This window comes from Puma concolor, chromosome D1 (assembly GCF_028749965.1).
Source record: "Puma concolor isolate L17-30 chromosome D1, mPumCon1.1.hap2, whole genome shotgun sequence".
NCBI classification, from domain to species: Eukaryota; Metazoa; Chordata; class Mammalia; order Carnivora; family Felidae; genus Puma; species Puma concolor.
This window is the reverse complement of record NC_141676.1, coordinates 114,591,912-114,611,528: the sequence shown is the minus strand read 5'-3', so window position 1 is coordinate 114,611,528 and position 19,617 is coordinate 114,591,912. Positions and strand designations below refer to the sequence as shown.

The 19,617-nt window shown below is 45.7% G+C and overlaps 2 protein-coding genes across 4 annotated transcripts in view; one reads left to right on the top strand and one right to left on the bottom strand.

The window, feature by feature from the left end:
• The window catches only part of PDGFD (platelet derived growth factor D), a 225,219-nt gene that overhangs the window by 95,750 nt on the left and 109,852 nt on the right, over positions 1-19,617 (bottom strand). The gene's annotated exons all lie outside the window — the stretch shown is intronic.
• Positions 13,016-16,182, top strand: DDI1 (DDI proteasomal shuttling factor 1). The gene is made up of 2 exons (XM_025929151.2): positions 13,016-14,692; positions 15,987-16,182. Exon 1 carries the CDS (start codon positions 13,348-13,350, stop codon positions 14,545-14,547), a length of 1,200 nt encoding a protein of 399 aa, XP_025784936.1. The 5' UTR covers positions 13,016-13,347; the 3' UTR covers positions 14,548-14,692; positions 15,987-16,182.

Below are 19,617 nucleotides of genomic sequence, written 5' to 3'. Positions count from 1 at the left end.
TCAGCTCGGGTCATGATCTCCCGGTTCGTGGGTTTGAGCCCTGCATCGGGCTCTGGGCTGACAGCTCCTGGAGCCTGCTTCAGATTCTGTGTCTCCCTCTCTCTCTGCCCCTCCCTCACTCATACTCTGTCTCTCAAAAATAAATAAACATTAAAAATTTTTTAAAAAAGATAGAAATGTCACCTATCTTTTCCATGAAACAAAGGCCAAAGTAAATATGACCTTCAGATGTGCTATGCAGAGGCTTAGCATTTCCCTTCCAACAACGGGCTGGTATTACAGCCACCGTGAACTCTCCAGGGGAATTCTGCAGCTTGGCAAAATGCCTATTGTAACTTTCGCATTTGCTGTTGACATTCTTATAGACTATTTCCCTATTACATCTAAAAGTCAAATGCGCAGTGAAATTACCACAACCTGCATCTCTAATATCAGCCATTTTTTAATACACAAATACTGAGACTGTAAGTAAAAAGTGTGTGCAAAGCTGGGACACTTTGGCTGCGTTAACATGATCTCAAACATCTCTTCAACATCTTTGCTTTTGACAACCTCTTGGAAACTTTCTCTTTTTAAATTTTTTTAAATATTTATTTATTTTGAGAGACAGAGAGAGAGAGAGCACGCGAGCGCACATGCACACAACTGGGGGAGGGGCAGAGAGAGAGGGAGACAGAGAGTCTGAAGCAGGCTCCAGGCTCTGAGCTGTCGGCATAGAGCCTGATGCAGGGCTCCAGCTCACGAACCGTGAGATCATGACCTGAGCCGAGGTCGGACACTTTACCGGCTGAGCCACCCAGGTGCCCCGACAACCTCTTAGAAATGTAAACGTATGTCATACAGGTCGTATTAACTAAGGCTGTGAGGGAAGAAATATCACTTATGAGTGAAGACGGGCTTTCCTTTGAGTCCCTAGTGAACAAAAAGGTCTTACAAAATGCACATTTTGGCAGTGAGTCTCAAGAAGTAGTTGTCACCTTGGGCTGTAAGTTAGGATGATCAAATAGGCAACTCAAAGGATTAAAATCTCCAAGTATACGCTTAAGAACACATCTCAGCGTGGCGATGGCACGGCAAAAGAATGAAACAAAATGACCTGTCAGGCCCCTGTTCTAGCCACCTTTCACATGTAAAACAAATTGGCCATGGAATAGGATTTTTTTTTCAAAGCACCACAATAAGTCGACTGAATTGCATACAAAGAACGGATATTTAAGTCAGTGTCTAATGTTTTGCTAATATTGTCAAAACAATGAGAGATAAACATAAGGCTTCTGTCAAAAATGTGCATACAAATGACCTATTTGCACATATAAGTGTCAAATCTGTATAATCTGTGCTTGAAGAACTGATCTCAAGACGTTGTGGGCAGAAGGGGGAGCACATCCTTAACCAAGGATCATACCATGATTGATGCTTTAAAATAAGCCCCCAGTCAATGCCAAGTGGATTTCTCAGAAGTCAACGGAATAGCAACACGGAGAGCCTTTCAAATGTAAAAGCATCTATGCACAGTACCAGAAGTGTGCAAGGAGGGAACTGAACCTTGTTATATTCAAAGTCCACGCCCTTCAGACTTAGGTCAAACTGCCTGCCAGCCACATTTGGTTATATATTGTAATTATAAAATACATTAAACTCTAAGAGTTACGGACGGGGCACTTCCGAATCCGAATCGGTCAATTCAGAGCATCGGTTGAAAACACTGTCACAGAACACAGAGAATTCATAAAAGCCATCTTGAACCCAGAGCTAGGTCTCAAGGCCCTGCCCGGATGGTGTGAGGCAGAAGTCCACTGCCTTTTTGTAAAATCAACATGAGTCTTGAGACTCCAGAAGTCCTTTGAGGACAGCACCCGTAGCACGATACTAAATACGGGACTGGCCCTAATGGTTTTTGTGCGGGGGCTGTGCCCTGAGATACAGACGACGTGCAGGTTTTCTTCATTCGGGGGCTCGTTGCAGGGGGCGCAGCTGAGGAAGTCGATAAACTGAGACCAAGCAGGAGAAGGCGTAGCTCAAGGTCGCTGTGAGCACCCACATTTCTCCACCCCCAGAGGAACCACCCAGAACGGCCTTCAGAACGGCCCCCCAGACAGACAGGGAAGCCGGGCCGCGTGTCCCCCGAATCACGTCTTGCACGACCTGAGGCTTCTGTGCGTCCAGGCTGAGGAGGGAGGCCAAGGCACACGGTGCCAAGTGTGGGAAGATGTCAGCACTTCCGGGAACACAAGCGTGGGCCCAGGGGGCACAGATGGGGAGCAACAGGGTCTGCTTCCCAAGCACAACATCACACAATCTCAGCCTGGCGTTCGGCGGTCAAGGCAGGAGGAACTGTTCTAGCCGCTGGGAAGCAGAGGTGAGGTCTTTCTGAACCTGCTTTCTTCTGTCGCCCTTTGCTCTGGGACCCATCCTTATCCACAGACGCCCCCGAGGCCCCGTGCCCTTCTGCCCCACATGTCAGTACAGCAGGGGAGGAGGCCAGGCCTGCCGCTGCCCCTGTCGTCCCCGAGGTCACCCCCCCCTGCTCCATGCCCGAGGCTGTCCACCACCTTCTCCTGACCCGCACCCAACTGGACATGCCCATCAGGGTGCCATCACATGTGCGGATCTCCGCATGCCTCTTGCCCTCTGATTTTGACTCTACCCCACTGCATCCTCAAAGGAAGCTGTCCCCTGGCCGTACCTCAGAGCCTCAGACACAGAGGTGTCTTCTAATGGCATCCAAGGTGACCGAATCTTGCCCCTCCAGCACTGGCGACGGAGGGAGAAGAAGAGTAGAAATTCTGTTGGTATTTATTTTAACAGATCCATTTAAAAAAGTGAGAGTGTGATCAAAGTCATTTTTGTTTTTTAAGTAATGAGGTTCACCATCAAAAAGGTTTGAAGGTCCTTCTCCGAGAGACTGGATGTGTTGACCAACAGCCACGGGACCAATGACCCCTGTCAACACACTGGTTCTTCAAGGGAACCTTCAGATGCTGCTATAAACCACGCCATGGAGCCCCCAGGCTTGCAACCCCGTGGCCTCATGGTTACACGGGCCAGTGCTAATGACTCTGGGCTTTCACGCCAAGGGTTTCACTTCCTCAGCTGCGTAATTTGGGTATTTGGTTTTTCGGGTTTTTTTTTTAAATTTTTTTTTTCAACGTTTATTTATTTTTGGGACAGAGAGAGACAGAGCATGAACGGGGGAGGGGCAGAGAGAGAGGGAGACACAGAATTGGAAACAGGCTCCAGGCTCTGAGCCATCAGCCCAGAGCCCGACGCGGGGCTCGAACCCACGGACCGCGAGATCGTGACCTGGCTGAAGTCAGACACTTAACTGACTGCGCCACCCAGGCGCCCCTTGGGTTTTTTTTTAAAGGTCTTTGAGGAAGGTGTCCTATGGAAAGAGGCTCACTCACTGTCCCATCTAACACATACCTGCCGACAACAGGGATTCTAAATCATACTTTTGGGGAAAGACAACACTTACATTCTCAGCATCAACCTCAACCCTTTGGTTGCACATGACGTAAGCATTACTCACCTTATTTACTATGCAACACTTTTTCACTCCTAATTAGGGCGGATGGATTATCTTCACACTATGTTCTGTCTGCTTAATAATCCTGTAAGCACGTTATGAGCAAGGACTTTGTTGTTGACTTTCTTTAACCTACAAGAACACCCTGCAGATTGCTATGGTTAAAAATGACACTGAACAAATGGTTGAAATAATGCACTATTAAATGATTTTCTTAGCCAACCTTTGAAGCACACTTCCTGGTTTTCAAACAGGTTGGTGATCAAGTCTTGCTACCATCTTGGGGAGCCCAGAGTTCAAGGCCCAAGGGAGTAGGGATGGCTTTAAAGACCCAATGGCATCTGATCCGCGTCAAGAAGGGGCTAAAATTAACGTACATATTTCCTTCGGGATTTATAACCTGCATCATCTCTTATGACTTTTCCAGGTTGTTAATTACTGTTACTACTCATACGAAAAAACAGTAACTTACTTCAGTGGAGTGTTTTTCTATTTACAAGACAAATTCAAATTATCCATGAAGTCCATACCAAAATCCTATGCAAAAGAGATTATCATCACCATCCCCATTTTACAGAAGAGGATTATGAAGCTCAGAGAAATTAACGCTTTGTCCAAGGGCATTCAGATAATAAGTGACACATTCAGGGAACTTAAACCCTATTTTTATGACTTCAAAGCTACAACAGGCTTTTGCGGCACCTGGGTGGCTCAGTTGGTTAAGCGTCCAGCTTTGGCTCAGGTCGTAATCTCACAGTCCGTGGGTCCAAGCCCCAGGTCGAACCCAACACAGGGCTCTGTGATGATGGCTTGGGGCTTGGAGCCTGCTTCAGATTCTGTGTCTCCCTCTGTCTGCCTCTCCCTGCTTCTCCCTGCTTGCACTCTTTCTCTCTCTCTCTCAAAAATAAATAAACATGAAAACATTTTTTTTAAAAAGCTACAACAGGCTTTCTGTCTTACTGATCTGTATATCTTAACCAGTGCACGTGCATGCGCGTGTGTGTGTGGGTATGTGAGAGAGGGGGAGAGAGAGAGAGAGAGAGAGACTGTTTTCCAGAACTGCAGGTACAAAACACTGTTGTTTTATGTAAGGATAGAATAACATATCTTAATTAAATTTTTATACTAGTTTTTGAAGATGCCTGTGTTTTGTTGACTTTCTTTTTGGTCACAGAGGGAAGAATGAGTCAATATTTTCAAAGAACAAAACTCACAGCTCTTTTTAAGAAATGATTCACGGGGCACCTGGGTGGCGCAGTCGGTTAAGCGTCCGGCTTCAGCCAGGTCACGATCTCGCGGTCCGTGAGTTCGAGCCCCGCGTCAGGCTCTGGGCTGATGGCTCGGAGCCTGGAGCCTGTTTCCGATTCTGTGTCTCCCTCTCTCTCTGCCCCCCCCCCCCCCCCCCGTTCATGCTCTGTCTCTCTCTGTCCCAAAAATAAATAAAAACGTTGAAAAAAAAAAAAAAGAAATGATTCACTTAGAGCCTATTTTATTAAAAGTAGAGCATGGCTTTTTCCCCTGTAATTGAGGTATTTTGTATCTAGGATGGTCACAGTTATCCTAGATGAAAAGCCCCTACCGTAAGGGAATGCTCTCACCTAGGACTCTGAAAGGGAAGAGGGAACCACGGTTAATTGCGGGGCAGATGTGCTACACATCCATCCCAACAACACAAATCACACCCCTACACGAGGCCATCACTGGTTTTGTTGTTGTTGTTGGGGTGTGTGTGTGTGTGTGTGTGTGTGTGAGGTTGTTGGCTGCAAATTCAAGAGACGATGATCCTGTTTGCTTTAAACTTTTCGAAAAAGTAGTCTCAGATACTATTTTAATATCCGAAACCATGACTACAGCGCGGCTCCACATTTTAATTTTAATTCAATGCCAGTTTATCTCATGTTGCATAAGCAGTAATTTACGAGTTATCCTTAGAACATTTGGTCCCGTGTCTCTTAGCCACAGGCACGAAGGGTCCAGCATAACTCTCAAGTCTACATGAAAAACATTGCAGTAAGAACCTAAGATAAAACCAAGACTTTATTCAAAATGAACAGCGCCTTAAGTTGTTTTGAAGAAAAACGAGTTAATACTGAAAAATAAAAGTTTTTGTCAGGGTTGCCTAGACATTTCTGTTCCATTTCATTTACAGTTTGTAAAGAAAAAAAAATCAACAATCGTATCTTCTTTGTCTTCAACATCAGAAATGGGGCGTCTGGTTTTGAAAGCCAGGGTACCCAAGTATTCTGGTTAGCTCCTGTCCTCCAGAGGTCACCGGAAAGAGGCTACTTACATTCTGTGTGTAACCAGCACTGAAATGTTTCACCAGTACGTCAGTAAACAAGCGCATATCGGCAGTGAAGCCCATTTTATGAGCTGAGTGGAACAGAATATTCCTAAGTGGAATGCAAATGTGGAACAGGACAGGCAGGGGCGGCTCCATGTCTCAGCATAGAGAGAGAGCCCATGGAGATGCTAACACGCCCAAACCTTTCTAATAGTAAGAAGGAAAATGCTCTGTACCTGATGCCATTGAGATAGCCTAAGAAAGAATCCTTGTATCTGGGCTGCTCAATTTAATTTTTCTGAGAAAAACAGAAGGTGAGTTGATTTCTCTTTTATTTGCTGTTTTTTTTAATGACGCTTTTGTTTACCAGACTTGTTTCTCATTTTCATGGTTGGAATACAATTAAATCCTATTGACAGATGGGATTCAGCCATGCTAATTACCATGGTGATCAATTAACTCGGCTGCTGTTTGGAATAGAAAAAGCTACATAAACAACAATCTGGAAATTCTGTCTTTTATGAAACCACTGTAGACACATCACCTATGATGCATACACTTCATGAAATATCCAATTGACCATGTTATGGTGGCACAAGTGGCTTTTGTATTTATTGCAGATCTCCTCGCTCTAGCTTTGTCCCATCAGAAAACCAGCATACATCCTGCTGCAAAGATGGGTGGACCCAAAGTGTCAGCTTAAATAAAGTGACTTGCCACATAACTAGCTTTTGAGGTGGCATGGCCGGTGGCTAGAGCCATCAGATCCTTCGTGTTTGGTAGGACTGCGTGCTATTACTTCGTGCCCTACAGTGAGAAGTCTCCTGTGTCAGGGCTAAATGTGTATGGACAATGTAAACACTGGTTACTTTCAGAAAGTTCTGCATCAGCTTACCAATATGTGCGTAGTTCCATCAACACCTTTAAATTACAGGATGATATGCACCAGTTATATGCGTTTATATAAACATACACTAAAAGCACCCACCCCAGAAAGACTTTTGGATATTCCTGAATTAGCCTTTACCCATTTTCTAATAAAACATCTGCACAGGCTGGGGAGTAATGTAAGCTAAGACAGATGGACAACGTCATGCCGAAGACTGGAAGGAATCTTTCCCTAACTATAACCAGACGAAGTGAACTGAGAAAAACACCCACACAGATTTCAACCCAGGCACCACCTAAGCTCTTCCTCATGGAGCTTCGACTGCCCCTTCCCCAGCAAGGCTTGGGACCGGAAGGAAGCACAGGTGTCTATTCTACGTGCGGATGCTGGGGACAGGGAGACTACTGGTCCCTCCCTGCACCAATCCTACCACCCACAGCATCTACAAGGACAACGGTGAACAGTAAGATGTGTGCGTGAGGAGAAAGGAGTCAAGTGAGTGCTGTGATACCTCAAGGAAAGGACTGTCCCTCCAAACCTAGGCAGGAAAAACTTCACCATGACCAAATCCTTCTTCCGGACCCAATGTCATTGCGCTTTCTGCAGTGAGCCTTTGGGCACAGTCCTATCCACGTCCGGCACAACAACCCAACAAGGAACCTTGATCGCTTCCAAGCAAGGTGCCTATGTGTGTCTTCTCTCTCCTACTAGGTATCTTGTTCTTTGAAAGAAGAAAGTGAGTCCTACTCATCCGTCTGTCCCGGAAGCCACCAGCCCAGTGACTTGCTTATAGAGCGTGGCCATGACATCTTCATTGTGAAAAATGATTAACATGTTTACGAGCTCATCTCCAAATGGCGTGTAAACTTAACTAACACGTAAATAATAAACAAGTCTGTAACTTTCCAAATACATATACTTCTGGGCAATTAATGGGATAAGACACTGCCAAAGATTTCCCACCAGGAATGACTCTACAGGAAGAACAAAGAGGAAGAGTAGAGAAGTCACAAGTAAATCAGAACTAAAAACAAAAAAAACACAACCAAAAACCCCAATACGAGTAGTGGGTTCAGGCCTTAGCAGCATGCTCCTAGCAGCAGTAGGAAAGGACTCATGAAGATCCAGGATGCTGGTGCCACTGCGATGTGGACTCTTGTCCAATCTGTGGCTGCTTCCCCATTCATTCCAGCACTTTCGCTTATACATCATGATGGAGGCCGTTTGTTAGGAATTTGGGAGGGTTCACAGTTGAGTAAGACAGGTGATGCACAAACATCTCACACAGTAGTTTTAATGACATAAAGATACAATTTTTAAAATAAAAGTTTAAAAAATGCTAACTCTTGGCTGTCCCCTAGCTGATATTTGGTCAAATGTATGCCATTGTTCTCCGAACTTGAGGAGTACGCTCAGATGCATACTGTCTTTTCTACCAACTACCATAGAAAAGACAGATACCTAGAGAATGTTTACAAAAGAACACTGTGTTGATTGAATATTAACACCACACGAGCGAAAAATTATTTTCTCATTTTCAGGATAACACATAATTACCTAAATGTAATGAGGAATGACGATGCTAGTGTTAATATTTTGACGAAGAAAATTTATGTTTGAGTTATTATGGTGTATTTGAACTTATGAATAGGTCACGATGCTATTTCTAAACTACAGTGTTTTTGAAATGTGCTGATTACAAGTTTGCTATAAAAGAGTAAACATGTAAAAAGGTTTGAATGATTTTCCCCAATCACAGCTCAAATGAAAACATCTTAAGGCTCTATTATCATTACTGTTACTATTTTGTGTAACTTGGTTATTCTCCACTGAGCAAGAATTTTTAAATGGAAACGTTCTTTTTCTAGTTAAGTTTCTAGAAAGTTAAGAAACAAGTATCAATCCACGAAATCGTAAGTTGTTTTCATCCTGTCTTTATTACCTAAATTTATTTAATCTGTAAGTGTTTCTCTCACAAATTACAAGTGATCTTCAGACTTTCAGTAATAAGGTGTGCATCCTACAGATCTGAGTTAATTTTTAAATGATTAAGACAGTGAAGGGATCATACGGCACAAAATTATAGCAGCAAACTTTCTTAAAAATAAGTAAATCACATGTATATTTAGATTTGGGAAGTCTATATTTTGAAGCAGCCAAAAGCTATCAAGACACTGTGTTATTCTCAACATGCAATATATACTTAAAACATATTTCTTATGATTAAATGTTAAAACAGTAATCTATAAAATAAAGCAATAATACAACGTGCCATAAAAGTGCTCCCTGCTGGAAAATTGTATATCTTTTTAATTGCACATTCTAAGTGATGGAGAACATGTCCTCACTACATGTGCACTTGCTCTCTCCTCACACGTGTATATTTCTGCAGTGCGGGTCTTCTGTCCATATTCTGTCTCCTCACAATAAAGAAAAACACCAGCTGAGTTGCCAGCACGTTGATACAGATTATGTTCTCAGGTCTCATGAGTTTCTTCAATTACGTATCTGTTTATACATTTACGTTAGAGGTCTTATCACAGTGTTTAAGCCTCAAAGATGGGCAATGCTAAACCTCTCAAAGGGGAAACCTTCCAACGTACGAATAAAAGCCTGAACTTTCATCGGAGTACTGTTAATGTGTGTACCGAACAATTATCTGAGGAAATAAATGTTGTTCATTTGTGACAATTTATTGTATTATTGTAAAGAAAATGGAAGAATAGAAAGAAAATTAGTGGTTTAACCTCTGAATCAGCTTTGAAAATTCTGCATCTTTCCCAAGTTGCTTTGAGAATTTCAAGGAACAATTGCCCTGTCTTAATAAGTACTTTATTTTTAAAGTGATACCAGGCACATATTTCAAGCAAGGAATCCAAACACAGCAAGCTGATATGTGTGCTTAATGTGGTTTAATTATTATATATGCTACATACTAGACATTTACGAAGCTACTCCTTTTTCACAAAAAGACATTTGCTCTGTAACGAGCAAGACATAGCGCTTTAAACATCAACTGACTGGGGCGCCTGGGTGGCGCAGTCGGTTAAGCGTCCGACTTCAGCCAGGTCACGATCTCGCGGTCCGTGAGTTCGAGCCCCGCGTCAGGCTCTGGGCTGACGGCTCAGAGCCTGGAGCCTGTTTCCGATTCTGTGTCTCCCTCTCTCTCTGCCCCTCCCCCATTCATGCTCTGTCTCTCTCTGTCCCAAAAATAAATAAAAACGTGGAAAAAAAAAATTTAAAAAAAAAACATCAACTGACTTCACTAAGTGACACCATAATTATCTGGATTTTTTTTACTGCATTAAGGTTTTATCAAGAGGCAAATTATAAAGGGAATTGTTGTGGATTTATTCCAAAAAAATAACCTGGGGGCTGTTTAGTGGGCTGGCCTGAAATCAGCATCATCTTTTCTATTTTCTGGGTATTTAGGCTGTACAAGGAGAATCGATTTTCTGAGTGATCGCCCTGAGACCTTGTAGGGAATCTCACTTATCAAAGGAAGATTCAATTATGTTCCCATACTGTACTTATGAAAGAGGAGAAGCGAGAGAATGTATTCACGGAAACTCGTCAGGAGAAGTTACAAGAACCCCCAGTTACCTGGATTTGTGCACCTAGAGAATTCAGAGCGCCCGTCATTTCTCACCAGGCTGTGCAACAGGAATTTATGCTGTGGGATCATTTTTATATTTAGGCGTATTTATATAGACTCCCGATGATCCCTGAGTTTATTATACAATCAGAGTAAGTTTGTCATTACAGTTTTGAGGGAACATAATTACACATATGGTATCTCAAACACCCACGGTGCTGAGAGAAATGAAAGAATCAAACCACATATATGCAGCCCCAGAAGGCTGTGTTTAGCGTTTTAGATTCCAGGATGCTTGCTTTGCAACAGAGGCGAGGTCTGCATGATTGGCTGGACTGGAGGACCCTAAGACCCCAGCTAATCCTGACATCCTGTGTGATACTGTGGGGAATGATGACACTGAATTGGCCAGACCTTGAGGGCTTCTTGTTTCCACCGTGTATTCTCAGAAAAGGCTACAATAGTAAAAATGGCATTAATGCAAATTGCCACCAAAAGTAAAGAGTCACAGCAAGCTAACAGAACACACGGCATGAAGGTTAATTATGTTCGGTAACAAAGCAATGGTAACGTGAACAAAAAGAACATTAGCTTCTTCTTTTGATGTGAACCCTGGGTCCTTGCTGTGCCAAAAAATCAAAAGCTTACTCTGCAAAAATGATCTCGCCCACTGTTTATAAAACACAAAACCCTAGCATTATCTCCCTGACAACCAACCGTCCAAAGCTGGTTGGTAGGACGTAGAATCTGTGCCTTGCTGGCTGGGTCTCACCTTACACTTGTTCTCAAGGTCAGCACGACCAAGGCTGATCTCTGATGACTCACCAGGACATCAACAACTACAGGAGTTTGTGAACTTAACATTTTGAGTCAAAAGGCCATCCCTCTCCACAAAGAGTGGAAAATAGCCCCAAGTAATTCACAATTTTCTACAGGAAAATTACAATGCAAGATTCCGCCCTCCCCCCCCAAACTGTTACAAAATCCTCCTCATCCTGAAGAGCCGCTCCCTTTCCGGTTAAAGGTGTGAAGGGAGGCCACACACTTCTCAGCCCCCGGTTCTCCACCATGTCCACCCCCACGCGGCTGCCTTTTCGCCACCTTTCTGGAAGCCTTCCCGGCCCGACCCCCTCTCCGCATCCTGCATTTGTTCCCCAGACATTATTCACTCCTCCCGAGTTGTGCGGACTTGTCTGGTGTTTTTTCAACCCACTGACTTAGCGTGGGTATGTGTGTGTGTGTGTCCACCTACACCCCCCTTTCAAAGACCGCGGGGTCCTCTACGAACACAGTTGTCACTTCACATTATCCCCGGAACTCAGCTTATGCTTCACACACACTGGGCATTTACTCCACGTTCCGATATGAATGAACAGGTGTGTGGAAAGATAATGACAGTCAGAGCAACGGGTGAGAGGCCATCCTTTCTCCGAGACAAACGAGGCCAAAACAAAACATTTCTGTAGGCTGATGCAATCTGGAACAAACGGTGCAGGTGTTCCGAGAGAACTTGCAATAAAGAGGCGGGGAGGGACAAGGCCGACGATGCAGACTACCTTGTGGTTGGTAAGGACACACACCTGGGAGGCAGGAGTGCCTCACTGAAATACAGACACAAAGAGTGGCATTCGAGGACTTCTCCACGGCCACCGTTGGCCCTGGAGGTCCTGTCTACCCTGACCCAGCGAGCCTCCGCTCAGGTGCCTATGGGAGGTAACGGGCCCTCTGTCGGAGAGGAAGCCAGAGACACCCCCAGAGAGGCATTCATGACGCGTTTGACTCCAGAACTGATGTCAGGTTGGTTTCCTCGAAGGAGCATCTCGCGCATCCACTGGAGGAAAGGGCCTATTTCTAACCAGGCCTCCATTTGAGAGCCTCCGTGTCACCCACGCATTCTGGTGTTTTCCACTCCCCGCATCCGACGGGTAGACACGTGCCGTCCATTCTAGTCAGGGAACACTCTTGTTCCCCACAGAGCGGGCTGGAGCCTTCCTCGTATTTGTTCCTTCAACCCACAGTCTCCTGTCTGCACCAGCGAGAACCCTTTACCTGGCTCTCTCCCCACCTGTCCCCATGAAGCGTTAGAGACCTCTTCCTTAAGTCAATTAAATGAAATACACACACATACACACACACACCTGCTTCAAATCTTCCCCACTTCCTTTCTCTTTTTTCTCTCTCTTTCCCGCCCTTCCTTTTTTATATTTTTGGAGGGAGGACTCTTCCTTATTGATAATATTGCCATTCCTTGGACTCACATGTGACTCCATAAACCAGATTCAGTCATCTTCTTTCCAGCCTCACATCCTGCCACTCGAAACCACGTACAAATTTCTCCTATTACGTTGGATGGCTCACGTCCCTGGACAGAAAGCAGGCCGCGTCATGAATTCTGGCTTTTTTAATTCTTTTCGTCCGGAGTGACTCTCACCATTTTTCCCACAGAAAATGTGCATCCGTCAGGACCTGCCTGGTCTCCTCTGGAGCTCAACGTGTCTCAGCAGAAGCCCTTGCCTCCAGTACTGCGATTTCCCCGTTCACATTGAGCCCCCCCGAGAGCGTGAGGTCATGGAGCTCAGGCACCGAGTCTGACCCCCACCCCACCCCGAGCTCAGGCACTGAGTCTGACCCCTGTCTTTTGCCCCAGGCACACAGGGAGATGCTGGCCGTGGAGGCGACCGCACTCCCTGCCTGCAGAGTGACGAAGAGCACACGGACTATAGCTCTCAGAGGGCCCCGATGAAACCTTTCCTGCTATTTGGGAAGAGCTCATCATTCCCAGAGGACGGATGGGCAGGGCTGGAAGGGCTGGCCTGGGAACCACGCTGCGGGACCAGAGAGACCTGGCTTCTGGGGGAGCGGGCGTTCCAAGTTCCAAGCAGCACCACACAAACGGGGTCTGGAACACACACGTGCCCTCGAGGTTCCGTGGGGCTGGTGAGCAGCTGGGCCTCCCCGACAGGCGAATGAACGAGAGCCGGGGCACCAGGGGAGGACACCGGTGAGCCTGCCACGCAGCCGATCCCCTGCGCCGACCCGGGGCCCATGCCATGCTGGTCACCGTGTACTGTGTGCGGAGGGACCTGTCGGAGGCGACCTTCTCCCTCCAGGTCAGCCCTGACTTCGAGCTGCACGACTTCCGCGTCCTGTGCGAGCTGGAGTCGGGGGTCCCCACCAACGAGATCCAGATCATCCACATGGAGCAGGTCCTGGCCGACGACCACAGCTCGCTGGGCTCCTACGGCCTCCGCGATGGTGACGTGGTGGTGCTGCTGCAGAAGGAGAGCGCGGGATCCCGGACGCCCGGCCGCACGGCCAGCCTGCCCCATGTGGAGCTGGCCGGGCCGGCAGAGCCGGGCACGTCGGGCGGCCGCCAGCAGCACCCCCCGCAGCACCTGCAGCGCCGGGTGCAGCCCCGCGGCCTCAGCTCCGGGGAGAAGAGGGTGTCCGCACAGAGCCTGGACAGCCCTGTGCTGATTCGGAGCATGCTGCTGTCCAGCCCCCACGACCTGTCGCTGCTGAAGGAGCGCAACCCCCGCCTGGCCGAGGCCCTGCTCAGTGGGAACCTCGAGACGTTTTCGCGCGTCCTGATGGAGCAGCAGAGGGAGAGGGCCCTGCGGGAGCAGGAGAGGTTTCGTCTCTACTCCGCGGACCCGTTCGACTTGGAAGCTCAGGCCAGAATCGAAGAAGAGATCCGGCAGCAGAACATCGAGGAGAACATGAACATAGCGATGGAGGAGGCCCCGGAGAGTTTCGGGCAAGTGGCCATGCTCTACATCAACTGCAAAGTCAACGGGCACCCTCTGAAGGCCTTTGTGGACTCGGGGGCCCAGATGACCATCATGAGCCAGGCTTGTGCCGAGAGGTGCAATATCATCCGGCTGGTGGACCGGCGCTGGGCTGGCATCGCCAAGGGGGTGGGCACACAGAGGATCATGGGCCGGGTCCATCTGGCTCAGATTCAGATCGAAGGGGATTTCCTTCAGTGCTCGTTCTCTATCCTCGAGGACCAGCCCATGGACATGCTTCTCGGGCTGGACATGCTCAGGAGACATCAGTGTTCCATCGACTTGAAGAAAAACGTGCTGGTGATCGGCACCACGGGCACGCAGACTTCCTTCCTTCCCGAGGGGGAGTTACCCCTATGTGCCAAGCTGGTGAGCAGTGCTGGGCAAGAAGAGTCTTCAGACAAGGAAGCAGTGGACACTATTAAGCGTTTGGTCAAGGATTTAGGACGGAAAAAGCACTGAAATGGGTTATAAATATGCCACCACCTTGAGGGAGCCTCAGGTCCCGAGAAATTATAAAATATGAGCTCACTGGCCATGTAATCATTAAAAACATCAGTAACAACCAAACCTGGCTTCGGCACTACCTTCTGAGATCCATCACCGTGTAAGTCATGATTGCTTGATCTCGGCCCCTCATCCATTCCCTTATCCCAATGTCACTGAGCCTCAGCCCAGGAAGGCTCTGGAGGTTCCACATGATTTCCAGAGAATCCATCAAAGAAAATCAATCTCCTCCTTTAGAGACACTGTCCTATCAGATCACTGGGTGGCTCGTCTAAACCACATGCTGTTTGCTCATTCCCTAGAAAGAGCCATCGCTACAGACCCCACAGAATATCTGTAACAAAACAATTTCCAATCAGCACTAACAACTATTTACATTAAGAGAAATAGGTCTATTTTCACAAATGTTGTTTTCTTTGGGAAAAGTCTTAGAAATGGTGAGCCAGTTATACTCTGAAGTTGATTAATACTTACAAATGTCTGTTTTGGACAGTAGAAAGGCAGATTTCCTCATATTCTACATCTTCCCTTCCAGCGGACTCCCCTGGAATCATGCTCACTGCACTCTGCCCCTAAAGGCTGTTTTGCCACATTTGAGAAAATGGAATTTTCTCCTAGGAAGTCTAAAATAATGCCCCCTTTCCCTTGCATTCAAAGAAACCCTGGTCATAAAATGAAGGCCAGCAAGTAGATTTTTTAAATTTAATTATATGGTGCAACTTGGAAGGCTAGTGGTTGTGCTGTGGGGCCAGTGGGAGGTAGGAGCAGGCAGTGGACCACATCCCTTAATACTCATTTCAACTAAATCATCTAACAAAAAAACCCTCTGTTTTAGGGGTGCCTGGGTGGCTCAGTAGTTTGAGCTTCTATTTTTGGTTCAGGTCATGATCTCATAGTTCATGAGTTTGAATCCCCACATCGGGCTTGCTGCTGTGCGCCTGTCAGCACAGAGCCCATTTTGGATCCTCTGTGCCCCTCTCTCTGCCCTTTCCCCACTTACACTCTGCCAAAAATAAATATATATTAAAAAAAAAAGAACAGTAGATTCTAAGTCAAGAAATACATGTTCTGATTCTAGCTCAGTGGTACTTAGGCATATCGGTTCGCATCTGACACAACTCAGATTTCTCATCAATAAATCACTTTGGAGCAGAGAGCCATTGTCAGGTGCCCGGGCTTCATTATGATCTAGGGCATTCTTTACATTAAATTAAAATTTCCCAACAAAATCTAAAGCCACTGAAAGCATTTCCCAAAAGTTACAGGAAAACAAAATGCTCCCTGTCATCACCATATGCCTTTCTTGGTTGGCTGCTTGGTGACACCAACCATCTTATTTCTAAAGAGTCACCTCTTCCTTCCAGACACCTGTTCACCGCCTGTTTTCTTAATAGATGTTCCCATGCTCAGATGCCCCAACCTTGTCTGCATTCGCACCAACGGCAGCATCCACTGAACTGCTAAAAACGAGCAATGGACAGACCTCTTCTCTACTTTTGCTCCTAAGTACTCAGCAAACGTAACTAACAAAAGGAAGAAATTCAGAGTAAAGTCAGGGATAATCAATTAAATGCCTGTGATGAAAACTGACTGAATAAATACAATGAATCCTTCACTGATAAAAATATGCATGTTCCAGGGCGCCTGGGGAGCTCAGTCAGTTGAGCGTCCAACTTTGGCTCAGGTCATGATCTCACAGTTTGTGAGTTCGAGCCCCGCGTCGGGTTTGCTGCTGCCAGTGAGGAGCCTGCTTGGCATCCTCTGTCCCCCTCTCTCTCAGCCCCTCCACTGCTCACACACATACTCTCTCACTCTCTCTCTCTCTCTAAAATAAACATTAAAAAAAAAATAAGCACATTGCTCAGCAGTTTCTACAGGGTTCTGTTTTCAGGTCCGAATGTCCTGAGTGCATGTCATGTGGAAATGCTCGACATAAAAGTTAGGTATTTGGCCTATCAGGATGTCTCACCCATAAAAACCAACCTGAAAAACATCAGATCTTTAAACTAAAAGGTAGTTTGCACGATATCACATCCCAACATACCCACCTTGCCTTCTTGGAGGAACATCCCTTCTAAAGTAGCTACAGTGACTCAGGACCAGTCTCAAGGATAATTCTGTTTCTGATTTTGAACTGAACTCTACTATTCCATAACTTCCAATAAATAGGTCTTCAAGTTTCCTTCTTCCAAGAACATATGTAATTAATGTGATTTCTCTGGCATGAAATAATCCTTTGAATACATGAAACCAATGTCACTTAAGTTTTAACTTAGTTCTTTTAGCTGTTTCTCACAGCCTAAGTTTGGACCCATGTAAAAATTTCTGTCATGTTCCTCTGGACATATTCTAGCTTCTAAAAATATTACTTGAGTAAATGGGTTGATAAATTAAAAATACTTTTATTGAGCTAAAAAGCAATGATCTCCAAGAAAAAATCAATAGGCAGAGTGGGTGAATTAAGCAGTGTCCTTCCTGATTAATTTTTAACATCACTGTCTTTCAAATCAGATAGGATTTTAATAATTAGTTTCATGGATCGAAATCCTGACTCAGTCCTGTGTGCACTTGAATACATCCTTGTCGATTAAATTTTAAATGGATTAGTTTTAGGAAAAGGTTACATCTTTTGCATGTCTATCAAGTAAATTAGATGCTATGCAATGTGCCTTCATGTATGACTGCCCTTAATCCTCAGAATAAATCCTCAAAATAGTCACCAACCGCATTTTACAGATGAGACATTCAAGGCTCAGAATAATGAAACATTCAGATATCCAAAGCTTAGTGTTCTTTAAACTCTTTCTTGACGACAATCTACATTTTTTTTAATGTTTATTTTTAAGAGAAAGATAGCAGGGGAGGGGCAGAGAGAGAAGGAGACACAGAATCCCAAGCAGGCTGAGGCTGAGAGCTGTCAGCACAGACCCGAGGCGGGCTCGAACTCATGAACCACAAGATCATGACCAAGTTGAAGTCAGACGCTTTGCCTCCCAGGTGCCCTGACAATCTACATTTTAGATTGCGACTCAGTTTCACATCACACGCACACACACGTGCACACTCACACACGTAAGTCTATTTTTCCGAAACAAAAAAATTCTTGAAATAATATGAAATGTTTTACCCTTTCCCAGGCTATTACTTCGAAAAACTATATTTTATTACTTAAGAAAATACATTTAGACGTGTCCCACTAATTATCTCACCAAGGTATCATGACCCACAATGTGAAAAAACTGACCTGCCGGCCTGCTGAGTTCAGGTCTTTCTGATTTCAACCTCCTTGATGCGACACATTTGAGTCCTAGCTACCAGTAAAAATTGTCACAAAATGTCACCAACTCGGATTCTTGCTACTGGACGTGAGTAAGCCTTGTAAGGAAGACGGAGAGTCTCATCTTGAATTTGCATATGACTGGTGACCTGGGCTCCCCCCCTGCTTAAAGGAATGCTTGCCAAATGCGGATAAATGACCCCGCTGCTCTGCAAACAAAACCAAAACAAAATCTATGGAAATTAACCACCACCAGCAGAAAGGACAACAGAGGAGCAGTGGACAGAAGAGGGTCAACAATTATTTACTGAACACCCACGAAATAAGCACTGAGCCACACTCTCACAAACGTGGACATGTGCGAGTTATTTCCAGACCTCAAGGGGAGCACAGCCTGGCAGAGCCAGGGGAAAGACTTGTGATCAAGTGAGGACAGAAAGGGTGGACGTGTAATGTGTTGGTGCAAATGAAGGAATGAATCTTATTACAGGGGGTATTTTTAAAAGAAAAAACAAGCCACTGAGTGCACTCTCAATATGTCTAAAATGACCGACACTGATTCTGGACAACAAACATCCTCTCCTCCTACAGTTCAGGCTGCTAACATACAACTTCTACAGCGTCTGCTGTTGGGAATTATCGACTACGGGGAATGTACTACCTGGAAAACGAGGAACAAATCTTCATTTTCCTTCTTCCGGTTAGAAATCAGGATAAAGCACGCCACTTGAGGAAGCTGACCTAACCCTGTTTAAGATGACAAGCCATTTAAAGAAATCCATTAATCCCTTGGTTTCACCTAGCGTCCATGTAAATGCCCGTTTTACCTAAAAGGAAATCACTGTCGTCGATAAGCATGCATTTCGAGAAGGCAGTAATGCATTCTGCTGCAGTTAAACCAGAAGACTGATGACTGAGATTTGGAGAGCACACAGCCTCCATTTTTTTCCTAAAGCACCAGGTCGTAAAATTTCTCTTGTTCCTAGGGGAAAACCCACTCCCCAAAAGAAAAAGAAACGGGTGTCTGCATGTATGAATTTAATGCACTGCAGGCATTAAATGTTGCCCTTTAAAAAAAAATGTTTATTTTTCAGAGAGAGAGAGAGAGAGAACGCATGTGAGGGGGAAGGGGTGGGGGGGGGTTGGACAGAGGATCTGAAACAGGCTCTGTGCTGTCAGTGCAGAGCCCAATGCAGGGCTTGAACTCCCAAACCCTGAGATCCTGACCTGAGCCAAAATCAGGAGTCAGAGGTTCAGCCCACTGAGCCACCCAGGTGCCCCTAAATGCTGCCTTTCTAGGAGAACAAGGCACTTGGTACAGAGGGTCACTGCTGACATCCAACATTCCATAAAGAAACATTTGAGGGAGTGGTTGGACAGTGATCTGGGACTCACCGCTGGGGAAGACGCTGTTAAAGCGCTAACATTCAGAGTGGTTCTTGGAGACTGACAAGAGCCTGGAAAACCGAAGAAGAGCAACAAAGGTAAAGAAAGGGTAAACAAGGACAAGGGGAGGGGGAAAAACCCTAAAGGTCTGTTGTGCTTTTATTTTTTTATTTTTTTTTTATTTGACATTTATTTATTTTTGAGACATAGACAGAGCATGAACGGGGGAGGGTCAGAGAGAGAGGGAGACACAGAATCTGAAACAGGCTCCAGGCTCCGAGCTGTCAGCAGAGAGCCCGATGCAGGGCTCGAACTCACGGACTGTGAGATCATGACCTGAGCCGAAGTTGGTCGCCCAACCG

Excerpts from the sequence above, each read along its gene's own strand:
- DDI1 (XM_025929151.2), top strand. The coding sequence starts at position 13,348 with ATGCTGGTCACCGTGTACTGTGTGCGGAGGGACCTGTCGGAGGCGACC.